This window comes from Malaclemys terrapin, chromosome 11, assembly GCF_027887155.1.
Source record: "Malaclemys terrapin pileata isolate rMalTer1 chromosome 11, rMalTer1.hap1, whole genome shotgun sequence".
In the NCBI taxonomy this organism is placed as follows: Eukaryota; Metazoa; Chordata; order Testudines; family Emydidae; genus Malaclemys; species Malaclemys terrapin.
In genome coordinates this window covers 54,939,873-54,960,422 of record NC_071515.1, presented here as the reverse complement: position 1 = coordinate 54,960,422, position 20,550 = coordinate 54,939,873, and the positions used below count along the sequence as shown (strand labels likewise).

The following is a 20,550-nucleotide window of genomic DNA, read 5'->3' as shown; positions in this document are numbered from 1 at the left end:
TAGCTGCCCTTTTAGGTTTGCACATCCCATAACACTACACAAACACAGAAAGTAAATCCCTGAGAAGTAAGTTCAGTAGCAACATACTAAAGAGACATTTGAATACTTATAAAGTGTAATCACAGCAAATAGATGAACAGAGCACATGATGATGCATCATTGTTGTTTTGCTTGCTTGCTTCTAAATGTGCTATTCAGTAATTGTTCTTCCTATCCTTAGTACAAATTAAGGAGATTCTATACTTCTCATGTCTGTTAATGTGAAAATGTGTTATGAATCTAAGGCTCAAAATAATTTGAGCCTTACCCAGAGCCACCATTTGTTTAAAAGTTCCTCAGAGAAGTTTAAAATTATCTTAACAGATTTCTCTTAGACAAACCAATTATTTTCCTGATTTGAATTAACATAGCTATTTACGGAAGTCAAGAGTTGTGAGACAGTGCTTTAAGACAAAAATCTGTGCGCGTCAGCAAGGTCTGCAGAGTTCTGAGACCTTAGTATTAGCTAGCGCAGCAGCATAAGCATTTTAAATACAGTGGCCCTTCTGATAAGGGAGTGTGAAAGCTGGAATATAGATGTATACTCGAGTGACCTAATTTTATTTTAAAAAAATAGGTCAACGGCAGGATTGCAAGTACAATCAATGGCAAAACTCAGTTTTAATAGTAGTCTCATTAAGTTCTAGCAACATATTCATAGTAAAAAAACAAAAACAAAAAAAAGAAAAGAGTCCTTCTACCATGGAAGACAGTATATCTATAGCTGAAGAGAAACTGAGGCAGCAATACCAGAAATGTAAGAAGCCTATTACAACCACTGAATGATTAATACACTACAAGTATGTTGGATAATATCTAGACAGTCAGTTTGAGGAGTTGAAGAGCACAAGTTTGCAGCTGCAGCCTCTTCAGAGAGCTGATATCCTACCTCACCTGGCCCCTGCAGTGAAAGAGGAATTCACCTGGGTTGTGACTCACACTGCACATAGAAAGAGGATAGGATCAATAACCTCAAACATGCGAATTTGAAGTCAGGTCAGGATTTGCTATTTACTTACCTTGAATGCTTACTTTTATGAAGTGTGATAGACTTGTCAGTGAGCTAATTGTAGACTGCTCTCAAAATGTGACTGACAAAGTACAGGATTGTCCAAAAGCATTATTATAAAGGATTGAAAATAATTAGACCAATGGTTTGAATACCTGTATCTAACCAAGTGAATCAAGTGGAAACCTGATGCAGGTACAGGACTGATGATGCATGGACATGTACAGAGACACCAGTTATTGAAAGATCAAACCTAGGGTCTTCTGGACCAGATAATGTTTGACAAGAGGACTCCCTTAGTTTTATAGGGGAAGGGTAGAAATTCACTGCAGCTAAACACTTGAAGAGGTCAGTATCATCTACCCTACACCAATGAATTAGAATCAAAAAGAAGGAAGACAGAAAAATGTTACCCACCTGTGAGATGCATTCTCCATTTACAGAGCTTGTCTCCTTTGACTTACGTTTACTCATTGCAGTAATTCACATCTTAAATAAAAAAGGAAGATTCTCTAAGTTTTGCTTTTTGTTCAACTGTATGCTTATCAAAAAGAGCAATTTGAGATGTTAGCATACTGCGCTTAATATAATACCAAATCAATATTAATGGCAATGTTTACACACACAAAACAATTGAATTTGAGTAGTCAAGTTTTTCATACGTGATAAACAGGCTAACAAACATTTTTGGTTACAGCATATTACTGGAACTACTAATACTGAAAGAAAGTCTTGCACCATGCCAGCTTAGATGAAGGCTTTGTCCACACACACACACAAGTTGTATTGCTATAACTGTATTAACATAGTTATACCAATGTTAAACACTTTATGCTGGTATAACTGTCCATACTTTAGGGTTGTATTGGTATAGCTTATTCCTTTATATATATAGGAATAAGTGATACCACTATAAAGAATCTTGCTACAAATATAATTGTCCACCCTAGGACACTGCACTAGCATAACTACATCTGCTTAAAAAGAAGTCATACCACTGACAGTTATATTGGTACAAAACTGGTGTTTAGACCAGGCTAAAGCTTCCTACCAGGAGCCCAGCAAGCAATTCCATACTAATGAAAAGAAAGGCACCTAGTTGCAATGAAAGACTGAGTTCAACCCACAGCAAAGTGAAAAAACTACAGTCCAGAAAAGTGACTCTCAGGTCTTGGCTACACTTGCAAGTTAGAGCGCATTAAATCAGCCCCGGGCGCCCTAACTCTTGAGGTGTCCACACTGGCAAAGCACTTAAGAGCAACTGGACTGTGCAGCTGGTAATCTACCTCCACGAGAAGCATAGAGCTTGTTGCACCCTGCCTGAAATGCCGAGGCGTCAGTGTGGACAACCTGTTGCATTACTGCGCTGTGATTTGCCTCCAGAAACGTCCCATAATTCCTTGAAGTCAAGTGGCCACTCTGGTCATTGTTTTGAACTCTGCTGCAGGCATGCAGATATCCCCTTTCAAAGCTCCGTTTCTGACAGCCAGCATGCTTATCTGCTCTGGGACAAAGCAAACCATTACTGTGGAATGCTCCTGCTGCAGAGGCAGGCATTTGTGCACGTGTGAGAGACAGAGAGGGGTGTGGGCTGATGTTGGGGTTTCCCCCCTTCCTCCTGCCACTGTCTGAACTTACAAGACAGCATGCTGACGCACGCTGCCCCCCCAAAACACACTGTCTCTCCCCCCCCCACACACATACTCAACACAATCCGTCACACTCCACCCCCCCTGCCCTCTCCCCATTTGGGAGGCACACTGCAGCGACTTGCACACTGGGATAGCCACCACAAGACACTGCTCTCTGGGGCGTTGCAAGAGCTGCTAATGTGGCCACGCTACTCCACTTGCATCTGACAGTGTAAACACACGGCAACGCTTTCCCTGCTGCAGTCTCCGAGGGCTGGTTTCACCCCCAGCGCTCTACATCTGCAAATGTAGCCATGCCCTCAGTGAGGAAGGCTTCAGTAGTAGTCGGATAGTGACAAAAGGTATGCAAACTCCCTCCCGCCCCAACAAACAACCCCTAGAAGAGCTAACAGTTATGGTTATGTTTGAATGACCAATTTTTAAACCAAAGAAACCAATTGAAGAATATTTTTTTCTTCTAGAGAATAAGGTCAGTTTCTAGCTTCACAGGCAGTTACACAACATCTATAAGTAAGGATTATTTTTAAACCACAGACTCCAGAACAGCTTCATCAAAACCTGTCTGCAGAGATATGCCACAGAATAGATAAAAGTTGTGTGGAAGAATAAGCACAAAACTGTAAAAGGTGACATGCAGTTTTTTCCTTTCAGCGATCTCTGAATCTTAATTAGCAAGTATGATCCAGAACCTTACAGGGATAACCTATGACAATCCATTTAGATAAATTTTACAAGCCTTAGGCTTTTTTTTCCTGACTCCATGAAGTAAACAAAAACAATATGCAACAGAAGTTCACAGAAGCCTTTGTGGCCCTTGTAACATCGAGGAAGTGAAGGCTTCTTACTGTCAGAAGGCGATTTACATAATACACACTTCAGATTATGACAGGAACTGGAAGGGCATTGTCAACAGAGAAAGGAATAGTAAACAAAGTGTTCTTATCCTTATGAAGGGGAATAAATGGGCCAGGACTTTCAGCATAGAGATGGAGACTGCAGCAATTATAAGATTCTGTGTAAGAGTGTGTTTTATCAGGAAGGCACTCCCGTCTCTGATCTTCCAGGGACAGGTAGGAAGGAAGTGTATCCTTCAATTGATGTGCTATTCCTTGGTATGGCTTACACAGTTTCAGGAGCAGAGGAATTTATCCGAAAAAGATTCTGATTCACATTTGTCTATAGTTTTGGCATAACCAGAACAGCAGTAAAACAAGCTAGCTGTCAAGCAATGCCCAGCTACATAGTGAGCATCAAAATTAGGCTGTCTTCTCAGTGCTGATCTTGGACTCCTCCTGTGTTGAAGACCTGAACATCTCCCTACAATGAAATCACATCATTTGACACTACAGAGAGGAAAAGTCATACCTAAATCCTGAAATGTCTATTACAACTCCTTTAATGTTTTAAGAGATAAGGTAAGAGACAGTATTTTTTATTGGACCAACTTCTGTTGGTGAAAGACAAGCCTTCCAGCTCTGGGGAAAGTACTCAGACTGTCAACTAAATACAAGGCAGAACAGATTGTTTAGCATAACTAGTTAACACACATTTTAAGAGTATTCAAGGTGAAGTGACCTGTTAACACTTAGCCAGTCATAGGACAAAATGGGGGGGGGGGGGGTTGTAGATTACAGATTGTTGTAGTAAACCAGACACTGAATTTATTTTTTAAGACTGATTTTAGAGTCTAGCAAAGTTATGTATTTAAGCTCTTAGGCTTGTCTTTTGAAGGTGTTGTGCAGGTTTCCTTTGAGAATGAACACAGATCAGATATGGAGTGACTTGTGAGAAGTGTTTGCTCAGGACAATATTTCAAGGCTAGAGAAAAAAAGTCAGCCCCATTTTAACAGATTTTAAAACCTACAATGACCTTAGAATATAGAATCTTATAGATATCAATTCACTTTTTACACTAAGGCTTTGGCTACAGTACAGACCTTATAGTGGCACAGCTATAACACTGCAGCTGCACTGCCGCAAGGTCTCCTATGCGGCCACTCTATGCTGGAGGGAGAGAGCTCTCCTGCCAACATAATTTAACCAAGTCCAACAAATGGCAGTAGCTATGTTGGCTACTGCGCATTTGTTGTTATTTTCCACACACACATCAACAAAAAGTTTCGCCAACAAAAGTGCTCATATAGATAAAACCTAAGACTAGCTTTAACTCTAAACTAGTATATCAAAGGATTAAAATTATGCCGGACAACCACTGATCTGTAAGCTGCTTTATAAGCTTCAGTAACAGTGAGGTATTAGCTTACTTGAGCTTGAGACAGCCTCTACCCTACTGCACATGCATCTGTTGCAAGCCACAAATCTTGCTGGTGGCAGCTCTGAGAATGTGTGTTGCACACATTAGGAAAGCTGGACAAAAAAAATTAAGTGAAATGTTTTGTTTTTTAAAAATCAGAAAACACCACTTGGCTGAAACCTAAAGTATTCATGGGAAAGAGCTGCTTTCAACAAATCTCAGAATGAGAAATTTTTAAAAAAGTTTCTATAATGAAATATCCCACTGACATTTTGAAAATGAAATGTTTTGGTCTGACATGGCTGTGTTTAGGAATTTGAGTTAATTTGTACTAAGTGGGGGCCCGGAGAAAGATATGGTCAAAATGAAATGTTTAGATCCAAAGAGTCTTTCAGATTGTCAGTTCATGAAAATTTGAGATTTCCTTTCTTGATTCCAGATAAGTCAGTTTTCAAAAATTGTGAAAATTTTTGGACAAAAAAGTTTCCCCACGCATCTATAGACATTAGTTGTTCTGTCTCCATTCCTTAGGGGCTCCCTCTTGAGTTTTTGCTCTAAGAGCAAAGCTTTGTTTTAAGAGTCAATAAAACAGGGGTCAGCAATCAGCGGCAGGCGTGCCAAAAGGCAGCACACGAGCTGATTCAGTGGCATACTGATGCTGGCTTGGGGTTCCAGCTGGGGTCCCAGGCGCTGGCTCCACTCAACCTGCTGCTGGCCTCGAGTACCAGCTGCTGGCCCCCTGCCAAATAAAGATACAATTGTATCTAGAATAAAAACTGCTTGTCTCTGCCAGAACAGTTGAGAGACACATAAGCGAAATGGTAGAAAACATTAACGAAAAGCAGACAACTGCATTAAAAGACACAGCAGTGTTTAGTGTTGCAGTTGACAAGAGCGTGGATATAAACGACATTCCACGTTTGGCAGTTGTTGCAAGATATTGTGCTTCCGATGAAATCCAAGAGGAACTTTGTTGCCTCAAACCCCTGCATGGCACAACAAAAGGGGGAAGATATAGTGGAAAGTTTTGTAAACCATTTTGAAGAACAAGGAGTTGACATCAGAAAAATATTGTGTGTGACAACAGATGGTGCTCCTGCCATGGCCAGAAAACAGAAGGGATTTGTAAAGTTACTTGAAGATCAGATTGGCTGCCCAACAGTCAAATTTCACTGTATCATCCATCAAGAAAAGCTGTGTGCTAAACTTTCTAGTTCAGAGTTTAATAATGTGATGAATACAGTGGTGCAAATTGTGAATTTTCTTGTTGCTCGATCTGCTTTGACTTGGACAGTTTCAAGCACTGCTAGAAGAGATGGACAGTGCTTATAACGACATTCCACTTCACAGCAACATTCAGTGGTTAAGTCATGGCAAGGGTTTGGTGTGCTTTGTAAACTGTTTTGATGCAATCAAGGCCTTGTCATCAGAAAAAGCACACACACACACACACACACAAAAAAAAAAACACACACCCCACTTACCCCAAACTGGATGATGACAAATGGCTGTCTAAGCTTGTGTTTCTAACTGACATCACTGTTCAATTAAACGAACTGAGCCTCTGTCTCCAGGGTGCTGGGCAAAACGTTCTGGATCTTTATGAAGCCTGGAAGGCATTTGTTGTAAAACTAGCAGTTTCTTCTCGGGATATTCGAACTTCAACTTTCTGCTACTTCCAACACATAAAAGCTATCGACACATTGCACTGCCAGTGTCAATGAGATTGGAATGTACATGCAAGAATCAGAATTTTGACAGATTTCAAGATTTCCAGTGATTTGGCCCAATGCTTTCTTTTCTAATTAAACCTGAAATTCAACGAAAGCAACTTGGATTTGTCTGTATTTCAGTGGATGCATGTTGAAGATTTTGAAATGCAGCTCGTTCAGTTAAAAAGCTCAGAATTGTGGGCATCAAACTTTGGAGATCTGCGGAGTGCACTTGAAGCTACCAAGAGAGATCATGGGGGCCTCTATTCTGACCTGCTGGACGTCCCTGCCAGTGAAATGTAACTGTTTGAAGAAAATTGCGTTTGCAATGCTTTCAGCATTTGGATCCACATACCTGTGTGAACTGGTATTTTCCACACATTAAATCTGTCCTCTGTCCCTCTTGGAGGGAGTTAACAACTGATCACTCAGAAGCCTGTGTGCAGCTTAAACTATCCAAATATGTGCCAGACATTGGAAAACTCAGCAAGAAAAAGCAAGGGCAAGGATCATACTAAACTGATAAGAAGCTTCTTAAACATTTTTAAAACCTTATTTACTTTACATACAACAATAGTTTAGTTATATATTATAGACTCAGAGACCTTCTAAAAACATTAAAATATATTACTGGCACACAACCTTAAATTACAATGAATAAATGAACACTTGGCACACCACTTCTGAAAGATTGCCAACTCCTGCAATGCTCTAAAATCCACATGCATACTCAGATTTTACTTAAGAAATATTGTCAAGGAAGACAGTATTAATGTAAGAGGGGATAAGACTTGAAGGGCTTGTCTACACTTAAAATACTGCAGTGCTTCAGTGAAGACGCTATCTACACCAATGAGAGAGCTTCTCCTGTCAGTGTAGATAGGCTACCTCCCTGAGAGCCACTACTTGATCTTGCACTGTCTACCCCCGGGGTTAGATTGGTTTAAATTGAGTCACTCCGGGATGTGAATTTTTCCTAATGTAGACCAGGCCTCAAACAACAACATTACGGTAAAGTCAGGGCCGTCCCTGTGGGGTGCGGGACCAGGGACAACCGCTCCCATTGGCGCAGGCCCACTCTAACCCTTCACCCAACTCCCACCCTGCCTCTTTCTGCCCCGCCCCCATTCCACTCCTTCACACAAGCCCCTGCCCTGCCTCTTTCCTACTTCCACCCTCTCCCCCTGAACAATGCTGAGAGCTGGCAGGGTGGACTGGGGCCAGGTCGCTTGCTGCTGCCATCACCAGGCCCCCTGCTAACCCTCCAGGCTGCCTTGGACCCCGCATCCATCCTATGGATGGGACGGCTCTGGGTAGAGTAATCATGCCCCATGCTATTAACCCATTTCCTGATCAATGGGACACTAATCAAAGAAAAACAAGTAACTGCAACTCTTAATGTCAGCATTAGCAAAAGCAACTAAAACCAGAAAATTCCTTCAGAGAAAGCCTGAGTCTAAGGAGAAGTGTAAGGTCAACATTTAGATTGTACCAGCATACCATTCCCAGTCAAAATATTAACATGTTTATCATGAAAAATAAAGATAAATTTCAACGGTCTACAATAACTCATAAAATCTACAAAAAAAAAATCAAGCTTTATTCTTCCAAGTGCAGTAGTTTCTGGGAGAGACATTGGATTCTAGAAAATTTTAGGTGTGTGGCCATTTTAAAATCTGTTACAGCAAACTTCAAGTCATTTTCCCTACAGAAACTGCTAGAGCAAACTTAAGCAGTGCGCAAGCGACAATCAATTTTTAAAAGTTACATTGTAACCCATGTTAAAATGTAACTCCTGATGCATCCTTGACTGTGGTGGAGCTAACACCCTACCATAATACTGGTGGGCCACATAAGACCCAAGTGTAGAACTACTGGTGCAAGGTGTTCCTCAGCTACAGTCCCCCTCTAGAAGGAGCTGGTTTTAATATTCAAGCTCCCAGGCATAGCAAGATTGTCTTGAAGTTCAGTATGCCACAACACGCAATAAGGTAGACATTGGGAGAGGGGAACACCAGCCTCCCACTGAGATAAATGGGTCAATTATCTTCATTCCTCTCTAGGGTTCCTCCAACCTACTAGGGCCTGGAAGTAACCTGGTGGAAGAACATGGGCCAGAAAAGTGACAAACTGTTTTCAAAATGATTTTCTAAACAAGTGGCAATTCCACAGCCTAGGATAAAACCCAGGACTCTCAGAGGTGGCAAGGAGGCATGGAGGGGGACCGCATTTAAGGGTTTGTTGTTGTTTTCCTAAGATCTGTAATGCTGGGGTTACTTAAGAGAGTGAAAACTTTTATGATTAAGAGATTCCTTTGCTAAGCCTGAGTTTGAGACTATAGGATGCCATCTTCTAAAGAATCATACCTGGGATTTCCAAAAAACCTTATCTGCTTGACCATATATGACAGATGGCTTCTTCTGTTTCACATTCCCAGTCCTTGTGCTGATCTCATTTCTTTATCTCCCATGGTGTATGAGCCAGTGCCTAGACTATGAATTTAACTTGGCTGCAACACAGCAGAAGAGTAGCATGTGAGTGAATCTTAGCATGGGCTTTGGCAGTGTGCAAGTGACCCTCTAATGTACCATGTCAGTCAGCACCTTGTCTGGCCCCAAGCTATTGGTCATCTCCTGCTACTTAAAATCATAGAATTGTAGGATTGGAAGGGACCTCGAGAGGTCATCTAGTCCAGTCCCCTGCACTCATGGCAGGACTAAGTATTATCTAGAGCATCCCTGACAGGTGTTTGTCTAACCTGCTCTTAAAAATCTACAATGATGGAGATTCCACAGCCTCCCTAGTCCATTTCTTCCAGCACTTAATCACCCTGACAGGAAGTTTTTCCTAACATCCAACCTCAACTGCCCTTGCTGCAATTTAAGCCCATTGTTTCTTGTCCTAACCTCAGAAGTTAGACCATTTTTTCTCCCTCCTCCTTGTAACAACCTTTTATGTAAATTTGTATATGTATTCTATGTTAAGTGATTCCACTACACCAGGAATGTTCTCATATTATAAGTCAGTTTCATCCTACTGTCAGTCAAATTTTCTATTATATTTTACCTTTCAAGAAGAATCTCGTTCTCTAGTTACCTTTTAGTAAGGCAGAACACCTCTGTGGACAACTGTCAATACAGGTCTACTTCTAGTGAAGAGTATTTCCAATGTACATGGGGATCACTTTTAAAGGCACAGTGATTTAAACTAATTATATGGAGAAAAGTCTCCCATTCCTGCTGACAACCTGCTGTCAGTTAAGTCACCCCTCTTACTGCGTAGAGTAACAATCTGCACTTTCATAACAAAAAAAAGTTAAATATTCACCTATCTTGGTCACCAGTGTGATGTAAGAAGACTGAATTCTTCCTCCCTCCATGCCCACATCCAGCTAAAAACAGAAGTAGCAGTAGACCAATCATAGCAGGTACTTAGAAAAGCTAAGATGCACAGTGAACTCCACTAGTTTAAGATAGATTTTGCTACTTTTTAGAAACAAAGAAAGAATGTAGCCTTCTGCAAGACTGATGTATGCTCAGATTTTCTTTAGTTACAAAGCTTCTTTGTAACATATTAATGAAATTAAGATCTAACACTTGATTTAGTCCTCAGACTGCCTTCTTAATAAATCTGAAATATTAATTCAGATATACTTAAGTTAATAAATAACAATTAAAATTAAGGGCTGGAATATGGCACCCTCTCACATTTGGTAGTTCTATTGAACTCATTGGATTACCTACTCACTGAGAATAAAAGTAGCAGAATCAGGCCCTGCATGTATCATTATATATGTATGTTCTCAGCAAGGTTAATGCTTGATTTACACTATACATATTATGAGTTTGATTCAGAAATTACTGGGTGAAATTCAGTGTCCTATGTTACACAAATCAAGGTAGGTGATCATAATGGTCCTTTGTCTTTTGATAAGATTACATAGAAACTACTAGTCAAAAAGTTTCAAATTACCTCCACTGTAGCTAAAGCTATGTCCACATTAGGAGAGCTTTTTCAGTGTAGAAATAATGGTATACTATACCATCAAAGTGTATTGTAACAGGGATCCACATCCCACCCCTCTTCTGGGGGCCTGCTTTCTGCCCCCAATAAGACTCAGAAAGGCTTCAGGGTTGTGAAACACCTGTGTCTTTATTTATACCAGGTTCTCCCACCACCAGTGTCTATATCAGGGGTCTCAAACTCAAAATGACCACGAGGGCCACATGAGGACTAGTGCATTGGCCCGAGGGCCGCATACTCTGGGATGGAGTTTGGGGGCTGGGTGCAGGCTCCGGGCTGGGGCACAGGCTGTGGGGTGCAGGATGGGTGGAGGGGTGCAGGCTCTGGGAGGAAGTTTGGGGATAAGAGGGGGTGCAGGGGTGAGTGTTGTGGGGCTGGGGGTGAGGGGTTTGGGGCACTGGAGAGGCTCAGGACTAGGGCCGTGCCCTGGCCAAAGTGGACGGGGGGCACTAGGACCCTGCGGCAGCAGGTGATGCTGGAAGCCAGCAGAATGAGTGGAGTCAGCCTGAGCTGCAGGCTCTGAGTGGTGAGAGGGCAGCAAGTGAGGCTGGGGGACACTCTGAGAAGGCACATGGGGGCAGCAGGTGGGGCCAGGGGAAGAGACCCGGCCCCAAACATTGGGGAGCAGCACCCGGGGAGCTTAGCTGCCACATAAAATAACTCAGGAGGTGAGTTTGGTGGCAACAGGAACTAACTAGGCGGGGGGGGGGGGGGGAGAAAGAAGAGAGAGCTTGGTGGGCCGCAGGGAAGAGCTCCGCAGGCCGCATGCGGCCCACATGTTTGAGACCCCTGATCTATATAGAAGTCTTGCAGGATTAGTCAGAGGCAGAGGCAGACTTCAGCTAGGGAGGCCTCCAGTTCCCTCCCTGACTGACTAACTAACTTCTCCCTGGCTGCCCCCCCTTCTGGCTCCCTCCCAGCATTTACAGTTCTTGGCTTGTCAGGCCAGCAGATGTTGCCAATCCTCAGGCCAGCATCAGGCCTTTTCCATCAGCCCCAATCTGTTCCCCCTGATTGGAGCTAACTGGGCAGGGGCTAATTAGGTGCTTTTGCACCAGCACTCTGCTACAGTACCTACTGTGGATGCAGCCAAAACGGCAAACCACTCTCTGTACCAGTAAAAACAGTTTTACCAGTGCAGCTGAATCTACACTGTAACATAGCTGTACCGGCAGAAGTCTGTAGTGTAGACAAGGTCTAACTTCCCTTAATGGTACCTATAATCCAGGGGGTGCCTGCGCCACGTCCCGCCGCCCCCATTAGCCCAGGACAGCGAACGGCGGCCAGTGGGGGCCATGATCGGCCAAACCTGCCGCGTCAGCAGGTAAATAAACTGGCCCGGCCCGCCAGGGTGCTTATCCTGGTGAGCCGCGTGCCAGAGGTTGCCAACCCCTGGTATAATCAATAGTGTGCAAATTCAGTTCATCTCCAGGCCTCAGAAACAGCTACTACATGCTCTACTCCTGAAGGCATTCTGAACCAAAAAGTTAAAAATTCTGCAAATTTTATTTGTCAAATTAACATGGAGGCTCTAGCATGGCATTGGGGAGCACAGGCCACTGGCTGCACAGTGGTAGATCAGCTGCCTCCAGGACATGGACTCAGTGGTGAGGCTACACCCAATCTTGACACATTGCAAGGACTGGGCCTGCCACAGAAACATCCCTGACCCTCCATGCGGGCAGCCAGGCTCAGCAAGGCAGGATCCAAGCGTGGCGGGGCTTACTGTGGGGGGACCCAGGTGTGGGTTGAGAGGGTTCTGTGTGGGGCAATCTGGGTGTGAGCAGCTCAGTGGGGAATCAGGATGCCCAGGGGCTTGTTGAGGGGGGGTTCTGGGTGCAACAGGAATGGGACTCTGCACAGGGGTCCAGGTGAAGGTGGTAGGGCTCAAGGCAGGGAAGTCTGGGTATGGGGGATAGAGCTCAGCAGGGAAGTGTGGGGAGCTCAGTAGGGGGGTCCAGATGCTCAGGGAGTGGGGCTCTGTGGCGTGGCGATCCCTGTGCAGCTGGTTGGGGCTCGGTGGGGTGCGGATCCAGGTGTGGGTAGCTCATTGGGATGGTCTAGATGCAAAGGGAGTGGAGGTTCTGAGTGAGGATGGGGGCTGAGGCTTGGCAGGAGGATCTGGATATGAGGGGGTCTGGATGCACTGGGGTGGGGCAGATGGGGGAGCAGTCCCCTGTACAGAGGTCAGGGGGGAATTTGCAGAGATTCCTGCAGCCAGGGAAGAAATCTGGGGGTGTGTCTGACCCAGCCCCAGATGCCATGCAGGGGAAGAGAAAATCCCATCCTCCCCAACCCAGCCGGGACCAGCAGCTAAACCCAGTGCAAGGTAGGAGCCACCAGCGGGTCTTCCCCAGTCCCGCCTCCTGCCCCACAGTGATTTACCTCTCTGCCAGCTGCCCTTGACACCCGAAACATACTGATGGGGACAGTCGCATGACTGCACTTCTGGCTGCCTTTTGCTTCCCCACCAGAGTAATGCTCATATGCCTTACTGACATTTTTCTGAAGCTACTATCATGCTCTACAGAAATTCAGCTTTCACTAAAAACTAACTGTTATGGCTGCATAGAATGTCTCAAAATGTGAGCCAAGAAACCAGCAAATACGTCTATGGGTAGTCTTCAGTGGACAGCTAACCCTGGGTTTTAGCCCTGCCATCCACCCAGAAAACCATCTGTCCAGGCTTCGGAGGTGCTTTAAGCCTAGGCTAGCTTACATGGCTGGGTGCCAAGGTCTGTATCCCAGGTTTGGCTGAAACATGCAATTTTGCAATGAGGAAACAGGTAAAAGTCAAAGTCACTCTGCTGACAGTCCTCCCATGCACATCCTGCAGTTCCTCACAAGGGTCAGGCAAGTTGTACAATTGACAGGGAAAGAATCCTGGAGCATCTCAGCACAAAGAAGCATGGGGTCTGATCCCAGATATACACTGACAAGTGCCTAAGCAATGAGGACATATCACAGGTAGTGATTTGCTATGGGGATGCTCACAAACGGACTAAACTAACCATCATGCCGATCACCCAGGTTAACAGTGCAGTGAAGACCTGTCCTATGTGACTCAAACAGTAGCTCTAAAATACGCGACCTGTCCTACCCTCTTCCTTTCATTAAGGTGTTACAATTTCCTTTGTCATAAGAAAGGAGAGGGAGTTTTACAGATCTGTAATGACTCATTTTGGTGCCATAAGTGGTTGGCATTTGAGAGAGGACCCTCGATTACTTTAATCCCATTAAAGAACCAAATGCAATTAAAGAAAGTTTAGTGGAGTCCATCAGCATAGTTAAAGGCCACACCTACACTAGCGAGCTTACAGCAGTGACACTACAAGATCCACTCGACATAATAAAGCCACCTCCATGAGTGGCAGTAGTTATGTCAAAGGGAGACGCTCTGTACACTCCGGCGTTTCTGTTGGTGTAACTTATGTACTGGAGGGGTGGGGTGTGTGTGTTTTTTCACACTCATGAGCAACGTAAGTTATACTGACAAAAGTGCTAGTGTAGACAAAGCCTAAAACTAGCTTAGTGGTAATGTAGGCATGGGTGAAGACTGACAAAAGGGGAGCCTAGCTAAAAGAGTCCAGTAGAGCTCTCATAGGATGCACAATCCACAGTGATTGTGGCTTCTTATTCTGGTGATCCACATGGGTGAAGTATCCCCACCTTTTTTACACTCAAATTCTGCCCTTGTTGATCACATTAACTCACACAAACATACATGAACCAATTTTTAAGGGCAGTTATTTATGTTCAAGATAAGACAGTTATAACCACCTTTGTAAATAAAATTAACTAATTCAATTTTTCACAAATTTGAGGTACTGTAATCCTTCAATTGTAAAGTTACAAGAGCTTTCATCTTCAGTGCTTAAGAAACAATTAGTTGTAATGTTAAAGAGCTTAGTGTGACACAGCTTTAGTTCCTTTACAAAAAAGTAGAAATACAGCAAAGTCCCAAACACTTAAGCAGCAACTACATTGCTTACAACAACGTGCCTTTGACCAGCATAAGTAAATGCCCAGGAGCAGAATTAAGCTCCATGAAGTCCGAGTTAAAGTCTAATCTTTCTTCCAAGAATTCCCTAATACATCACATTGCGACACAGAAGGCGTCAGCATCTGTAAGCACTGAACAAGAGCGTTTCAATGGAAAGCGCTCTGGACGTGGACACACAGCAGACACCAACGCGGCTCTGCTAGGAGGTCACTGGGGACGAACTCCGGAGACTCAGGTTTTTTTCAACATGCCAGAGCAGGTAACCCGGAGTTGCTCTCAAGACCCAGCACGGCCCCCCGGACCAGCGCCGGGCTCACTAGGCAGGAAGCGCTTGCGGTCTAGGCAGTGAAGACTCGCCCGGTGCCTTTCAGCGGTGCCTGCAGGAGTCCCACGACGCCTCGCCGGCGCGCCGCCTTGCACCTCAACTCCGAGCCTCCATGAGCATCATCCCCCGCTCGCGCCGCCGAAGGGCCCCCAGCGCCTCGGGGCAGGGCACCGGCAAGCGGCCTTCCCGCCTTATGACACCTGGCCCCAACGAACTGGGAACGGGGCACAGCCACCCCCTGGGTTCCGGGAACACAGCGCGGCTAGGAGGAGGCTGCCCCCAGGGGACCCCGCCGCCCTCCGCCCGCACCAGGTCAGGGCTCTCGCCCGCCTGCCCGCTCTCCCCTACCAGGTCATGTCACCGCCCTCCATCGCCTTCCCACCCCCGGTCCCGCGGAACCCTTACCTAGGTCGGCCCCCTCCCGCCTCAGCGCGTGGTTCGGACTCCAACGGAGTAACCCTCCTCTTCGCCCGCTAGCGCCTCGGAAACCTTCCCGGCACCCCCCGCGCACATCGCTCCTGGTCACATGGCGATGACGACACCGCCCATCCTCCCTTCCCCCCGCCCGCTCTTGACTCGCCTCAACTCTGCCCCTTTTACGCCCACTCACTCACTCACTCACTTCCGCTCCACTTCCCTCCCCCTCCCGCAACTTCCTTTCCCTCGACGGCATCTCTTTCCGGGTTCGCCAGCCGCGCGGTGCATTGTGGAGAGCAACCTCTTTCCCTCCCCCCCCCTTCAACCCACCGAGCCCTCTTCGGGCGCCTGCGCAGTCTCAGCCTCCCATCTTTCTCCCAAGCAGAGCCAGAGCTTCAGCAGCAGTAGCAGCAGCAGCTGATGATGAAGAGAGAGGGGGAGACTGGGGGACCTTTTATTTATATTGTTAAAGGGACAGAGCACTAATTCCATCTTGAATTGGTGTGTGTGGAGGGGGAGGGGGTTGGTGTGAGGAGCCTGAGTTTCTCCCCCCAGCCCAGCCCAGCTAGAGGATCCCAGGGAGACACAGGGAGAGAAGGAGAGTTTCTTCCCCCCCTTGGCCGTCAGAGGAGAGAGAAAGAGACTAAAAGCCTCTTAGCAACACAGCCCCTTCTCTCTCTGCTAATGCTGCTTGGCCCTGGCTGGAGACACCTCACCACACACACACACACACACACACAGGAGCAGCAGCCAGTTCACCAGCTCCCCCACCCCCTGCTCTCCCCTCCTCCCCCTTTATTACCCTTTGTGTGTGTCTCTTTCTCCACTGCTCCAGGGAAGGGAATAAAAGTGGGGTGCAGCCAAGGTAAGTGTGTTTGTGTGTGGGGAAGTAATACCTCCTCCCAGCTCTGCCTCTCACTCTAGGTCAGGCAGATTTGGGGGCTGGGGGTTGGGAAGGTGTTTGTTTTCTGGATCCATCTTTTAGCTTTGATGATAGTTTGATTGTTTACTGGTTTGGCAAAGTGGCTTATTTTTCCTGCTCCAAATGAAACACTTCAGTTTTGTGTCTTACTCTAACCTTCCTGCCCCTCTTTGGGAAGAAGATATTATAGTGTTCTTATCTGTCACTTTTTACTCACTCTTTGAGGAAGTGGAAACCTTTCTCTGTGTCCTGCCTCAGTTTTATTTATTTTTCAGTGTATGAGCAAATGTCATGGAGTAGATGATGATCAAGCGTTGCTAGTGGTACTCTCAAGTGTGTTCCAATATCCCCCTCTTTTTAGAACTGTTTCTTATTTGGGAATTTGCTGTTTCTGGGAACAGTATTTGTCTTTTGGTTTTCACTGGTAGTTGTCTTTTTAATAAATAGTTTTTCTGTGTAGAGAAGTAGGTGAAGTATTAAAAGGTGTTTGGGCCACGGTTTGTTTTATTTATGATTTCTTTCAAAAGTGCTTGTATTTCTTATGTCAAAATAGGAAATTCCAAAGACAAAAAGAATAATATGGAGCTGGAAACACTTTGGAATTTATCATCTGTCTTTGTTTTGTGTAGTTGCATGTTGCCATTGTTAACAATCTGAATAAATAAACTTAGTTACATAATCATTAAGGCCCTGATCCTACAAAGATTTATGTACTTGCTTAACTTTAAGCATCTGAGTAGTTCCAATATAGATCTACTCTAATATGTAAATATTAGCAAGATCAGGGCCTGTGGAATAAATCACCTCAATACTTAGTTAGAATAAACAGTTAGCTCTTGTTAAAATTTTTATGTTAAATTTTTTTCATGGTTTTCTGATAGGAAGGCCAAACCTGTCCAGCAGTATTTGTGCTGCACTAAATAGTTGTCTGGCTTAGGTACCACTTTCAGTTTTAACTAACCAGTTTCTTTATTAATGTAAGATTCACATGTCAAAAAATCTGAGTTTTGTACAATTTAGAATGACAATAAAACTTCTGAATGTATTTTCAGAACAACATCAGAAAAGTCCTTTTAGAGTCATAAGAATCCAGAAGAAAGAGTTTAGGAGTTAATGATAAACTGGTTTTATATTTCAATGTCATCTCTTTTACAAGAAGGACACTTGTTTTAAAAAACACTGTTGTCTGCGAATAATTTGTGTTTGTTTTTCATGTAACTGTCTTTAAAAAAGAGAACTATGTGCTATTAATTTAGTAAATAATGCAAGGTATTTCTGAACTGTGAGGTAGGCCAGGGACTGTGCATTTCAGTGGGGCATCTCAACAAAATGGGATTCAGCTTGATATATGCATCTTTATCCTGTATTTGAAGAGGAATACACAAAAAAGCCTTCACTTGTAAATGCTTTAGTATCTCTGATCTCATAATTTGCATCAGCAAAAAATATTTTGTGTAAAGCAGCAATTTCATGATCAAGCTGGCAATATGAAAACAACAATTTGATCAGGTTGGAAAGGATTGTAGGAAAATAAATTTAGAAGGATACTTGACAAATATTGTTAGAAGAGATCGGAGTAGCAAATGTTACTATAGTTCTGTAGAATTGTCTTGCTTTTAGTTTTCTATTTCGCTTGTGAAGACAAAACAACTTGCTGTATTCAGAATAATTTAAAAAATCAAATTTGTAAAGTAATATTTCTTTTAAAGATCAGCAAATATGTATAGGAGTTCATTCTTGAAAATTGTGGTTATCTATTTATTTTATTACAAGCAACACTTGAAACGCACAACTAAAAGCTTATCCAGGAATAACATTTTTTCATGTTTCATACCAACCTGCTATCATGTAAATAATTCTTTTCTTACTCTGAGTTACCGTTGATGTGTTTCATCTGCACATAGAAACCTATACTATGTTCAAGATTATGCCCCCAATATGAGTGTTATTTCAAGTCCATCTGCAATTTATTGTGCAAACACAGATATTCAGATGGAAAATTTGTTATTTATTACATAGGGCAACACTTTCTTTACTGGTTTAATGTTAAAAAATATGTAAATTAGACTTTTTAAACTGGTTTCTCAATAAAAAATTGAGTAAAATTTCTAAAATCCCAGTTTTGATTTGTTAACCCAATATCTTGACAGATTCTTCTCCATAGAGAGGCACTGTGTTTGAAACCTTAGCTTTCTTAGGCCCTGATCCTACAGTCAGGTCTCTGCTGGCAGACCATCACTGATTTCACTGAGGCTTATCTTGTGGAATATAGGTCCAAGGCCTTAGATGATAATCCATTCAGAGCAGGGACAGTCTATTTCTGTGGCTTATAGTGCACTATACTGCAAGAAGGCCTTAACTCTAATAGGGGTTTTCAGGATGCTGCCATAATAATTTTCTAAAAACTGCATCTATCAACTGGAATTATGGGAAACTGTTAGGAACCAACAGTTATTACTAAGTAGCAATTTTTTTTGTTCTGTTTTTAAGTCTTTATGCTAGTATCATAGGAAAGTATTCAAGATTTTTGATTGATTTTTAGGCATTGAGGAACATTTATGTATTTTTCCCTATTGCTTAACTGGATCATTTATATATCTGACATTAGTGATTATTTTTTGTGTCTCTTATTCATTTTCTTTACCAAAAATGTATATCTGGAAAGTTAATTTTGAATTGATAAGGAATCTACAATAACTATATTTAGGCTATACTAGATTAACAACAAGGAAAACATTTAAAGATCTTATTCAGGCCAGACCTGTACCTCGGTATTTTTAAATTAAAAATTACCTGTCTTTTCTTGCTTATCCAGTACTAACTTCATGATCAGTTTATTGGTTTGCTAGTTATTTTAGGTAAGCATGCTGATCTTTATTTTAATCAGGTATAAATGTTTTTGTAAAGCAGTGTTATTGTTCCCCTTAAACAAAACTTGTTACCTTTCTGCGGTCCTGACCCTTGCTCTCTTCATTGGGAGTTTAGTGTTCTCTGCATCTCTTAGGAAAAACTGAGCCTTTGTGGGATCATTAACAACTTTACTAACAAAAAAACTGTCTGTCTTGTTTTTCACTCAGGCTTTTTGTTACTAATCTGTCAATAGATGGTTTCACTATATTCTTCACAGTGATTTTATGTATGGGAGATCAGCATTCAGGAACTAGTTGCTTGAACACAGCCAGTAACTACAATGTTAGCTTGTGAATCAGCATCAAGTCCTTGACCTCACTCCTGCAAGTTACTCTTTGGTGGTAGACCCTTGTGCCCATGTGGCGTTCCATTGACTTCAGTGGGGCTTCATGCAGTGTAAGAGCGCACAAGTGCAATTCTCAGAATAGGAGCTTTAGTTATAAATGGCCTAGGGTAAAATTTTCAAAAATGCCTACATCTCATTTTCAAAGTGACTTAAAAGCCAAAATCTCATTGTCTTTCAATGAGACTTAGGAAATAAGAGCTTAAGTTACTTTGAAATTGAGACTTGGGCCCTTAGTCACAGAGGCTTTTGGAAATGCATTCCCCAGTTTTGGTTCCGCTGAAATACATGAGAGTTTTGACAGTCACTTCAACAGCTCATAATAGAGAGCCTTCTTTACTTTTCATTTGTTAGTGTCTGTAAATATTTTTTTTCATATTGTTACCTGGAGTAATGTTATTCATACAGCTGCCAATAAGGTTAATTTAGGCTGTACAAGAACCAAAATACACATTAGTTATTAAAAGGAACATGGAATGAAATTTTACAAAAAGGTTGGAGCCTCAGATCTACTCTCCTGTAATACATAAAGAGTTTCAGTGTTTAAGTACAGTTAATGCAAATAAGTTGTGCTAATATTTTAACTAACTTTAGCAGTTTTGACCCCAAATCATTCTTTGATTGTTAATTACAATTATATAGTATCTATTTTTAGATTAACCACCTAAAAGTGAGAGGGAGGTTCAGGCCTCATACTCATGAATTCATTAGCTTCTTTGCTAAGGCTGCCTAAACAGAGTGAAGTGTAAGATAATTATGAAGGTGTGTGTGTGTGTGCATTTGTGTGTATATAAACATGTCTTAAATTATTCTTAATCTAATATCGGGTTATGCTAGCTGAAGTGTTTTTTTTTTGTTTGTTTGTTTTTTTAAAGGAACAGTATAGCTCAGGGAGTTGGTAATGGAGTACAGGGTCTTTCACATCTAGATTGTTGACTTGA

General features: G+C 43.0%; 2 protein-coding genes across 11 annotated transcripts in view; one reads left to right on the top strand and one right to left on the bottom strand.

Moving 5' to 3' along the window:
• ORC4 (origin recognition complex subunit 4) overlaps positions 1–15,563 on the bottom strand; it is a 90,623-nt gene extending 75,060 nt beyond the window's left edge. For 2 of the 4 annotated variants that reach the window (XR_008446687.1, XM_054044452.1), the window contains exons 1-2: positions 15,423–15,560; positions 1,466–1,537 (exon numbers count right to left, since the gene is read on the bottom strand). Coding sequence is in view for 3 of the 4 variants with exons in the window: in XM_054044452.1 (XP_053900427.1) it covers positions 1,466–1,522 (57 nt within the window). In the remaining variant the exon portion in view is untranslated. Of the gene's footprint in view, positions 1–1,465; positions 1,538–15,422 lie in introns of all 4 variants that reach the window. The other 2 variants (XM_054044450.1, XM_054044451.1) reach the window with 2 other exon arrangements.
• Positions 15,564–15,816: 253 nt separating this feature from the next.
• The window catches only part of MBD5 (methyl-CpG binding domain protein 5), a 231,140-nt gene continuing 226,406 nt past the window's right edge, over positions 15,817–20,550 (top strand). For all 7 annotated transcript variants that reach the window (XM_054044519.1, XM_054044518.1, XM_054044520.1 and 4 more), the window contains exon 1: positions 15,817–16,299. The gene's annotated coding sequence lies outside the window, so the exon portion shown is untranslated. The remainder of the gene's footprint in view (positions 16,300–20,550) is intronic.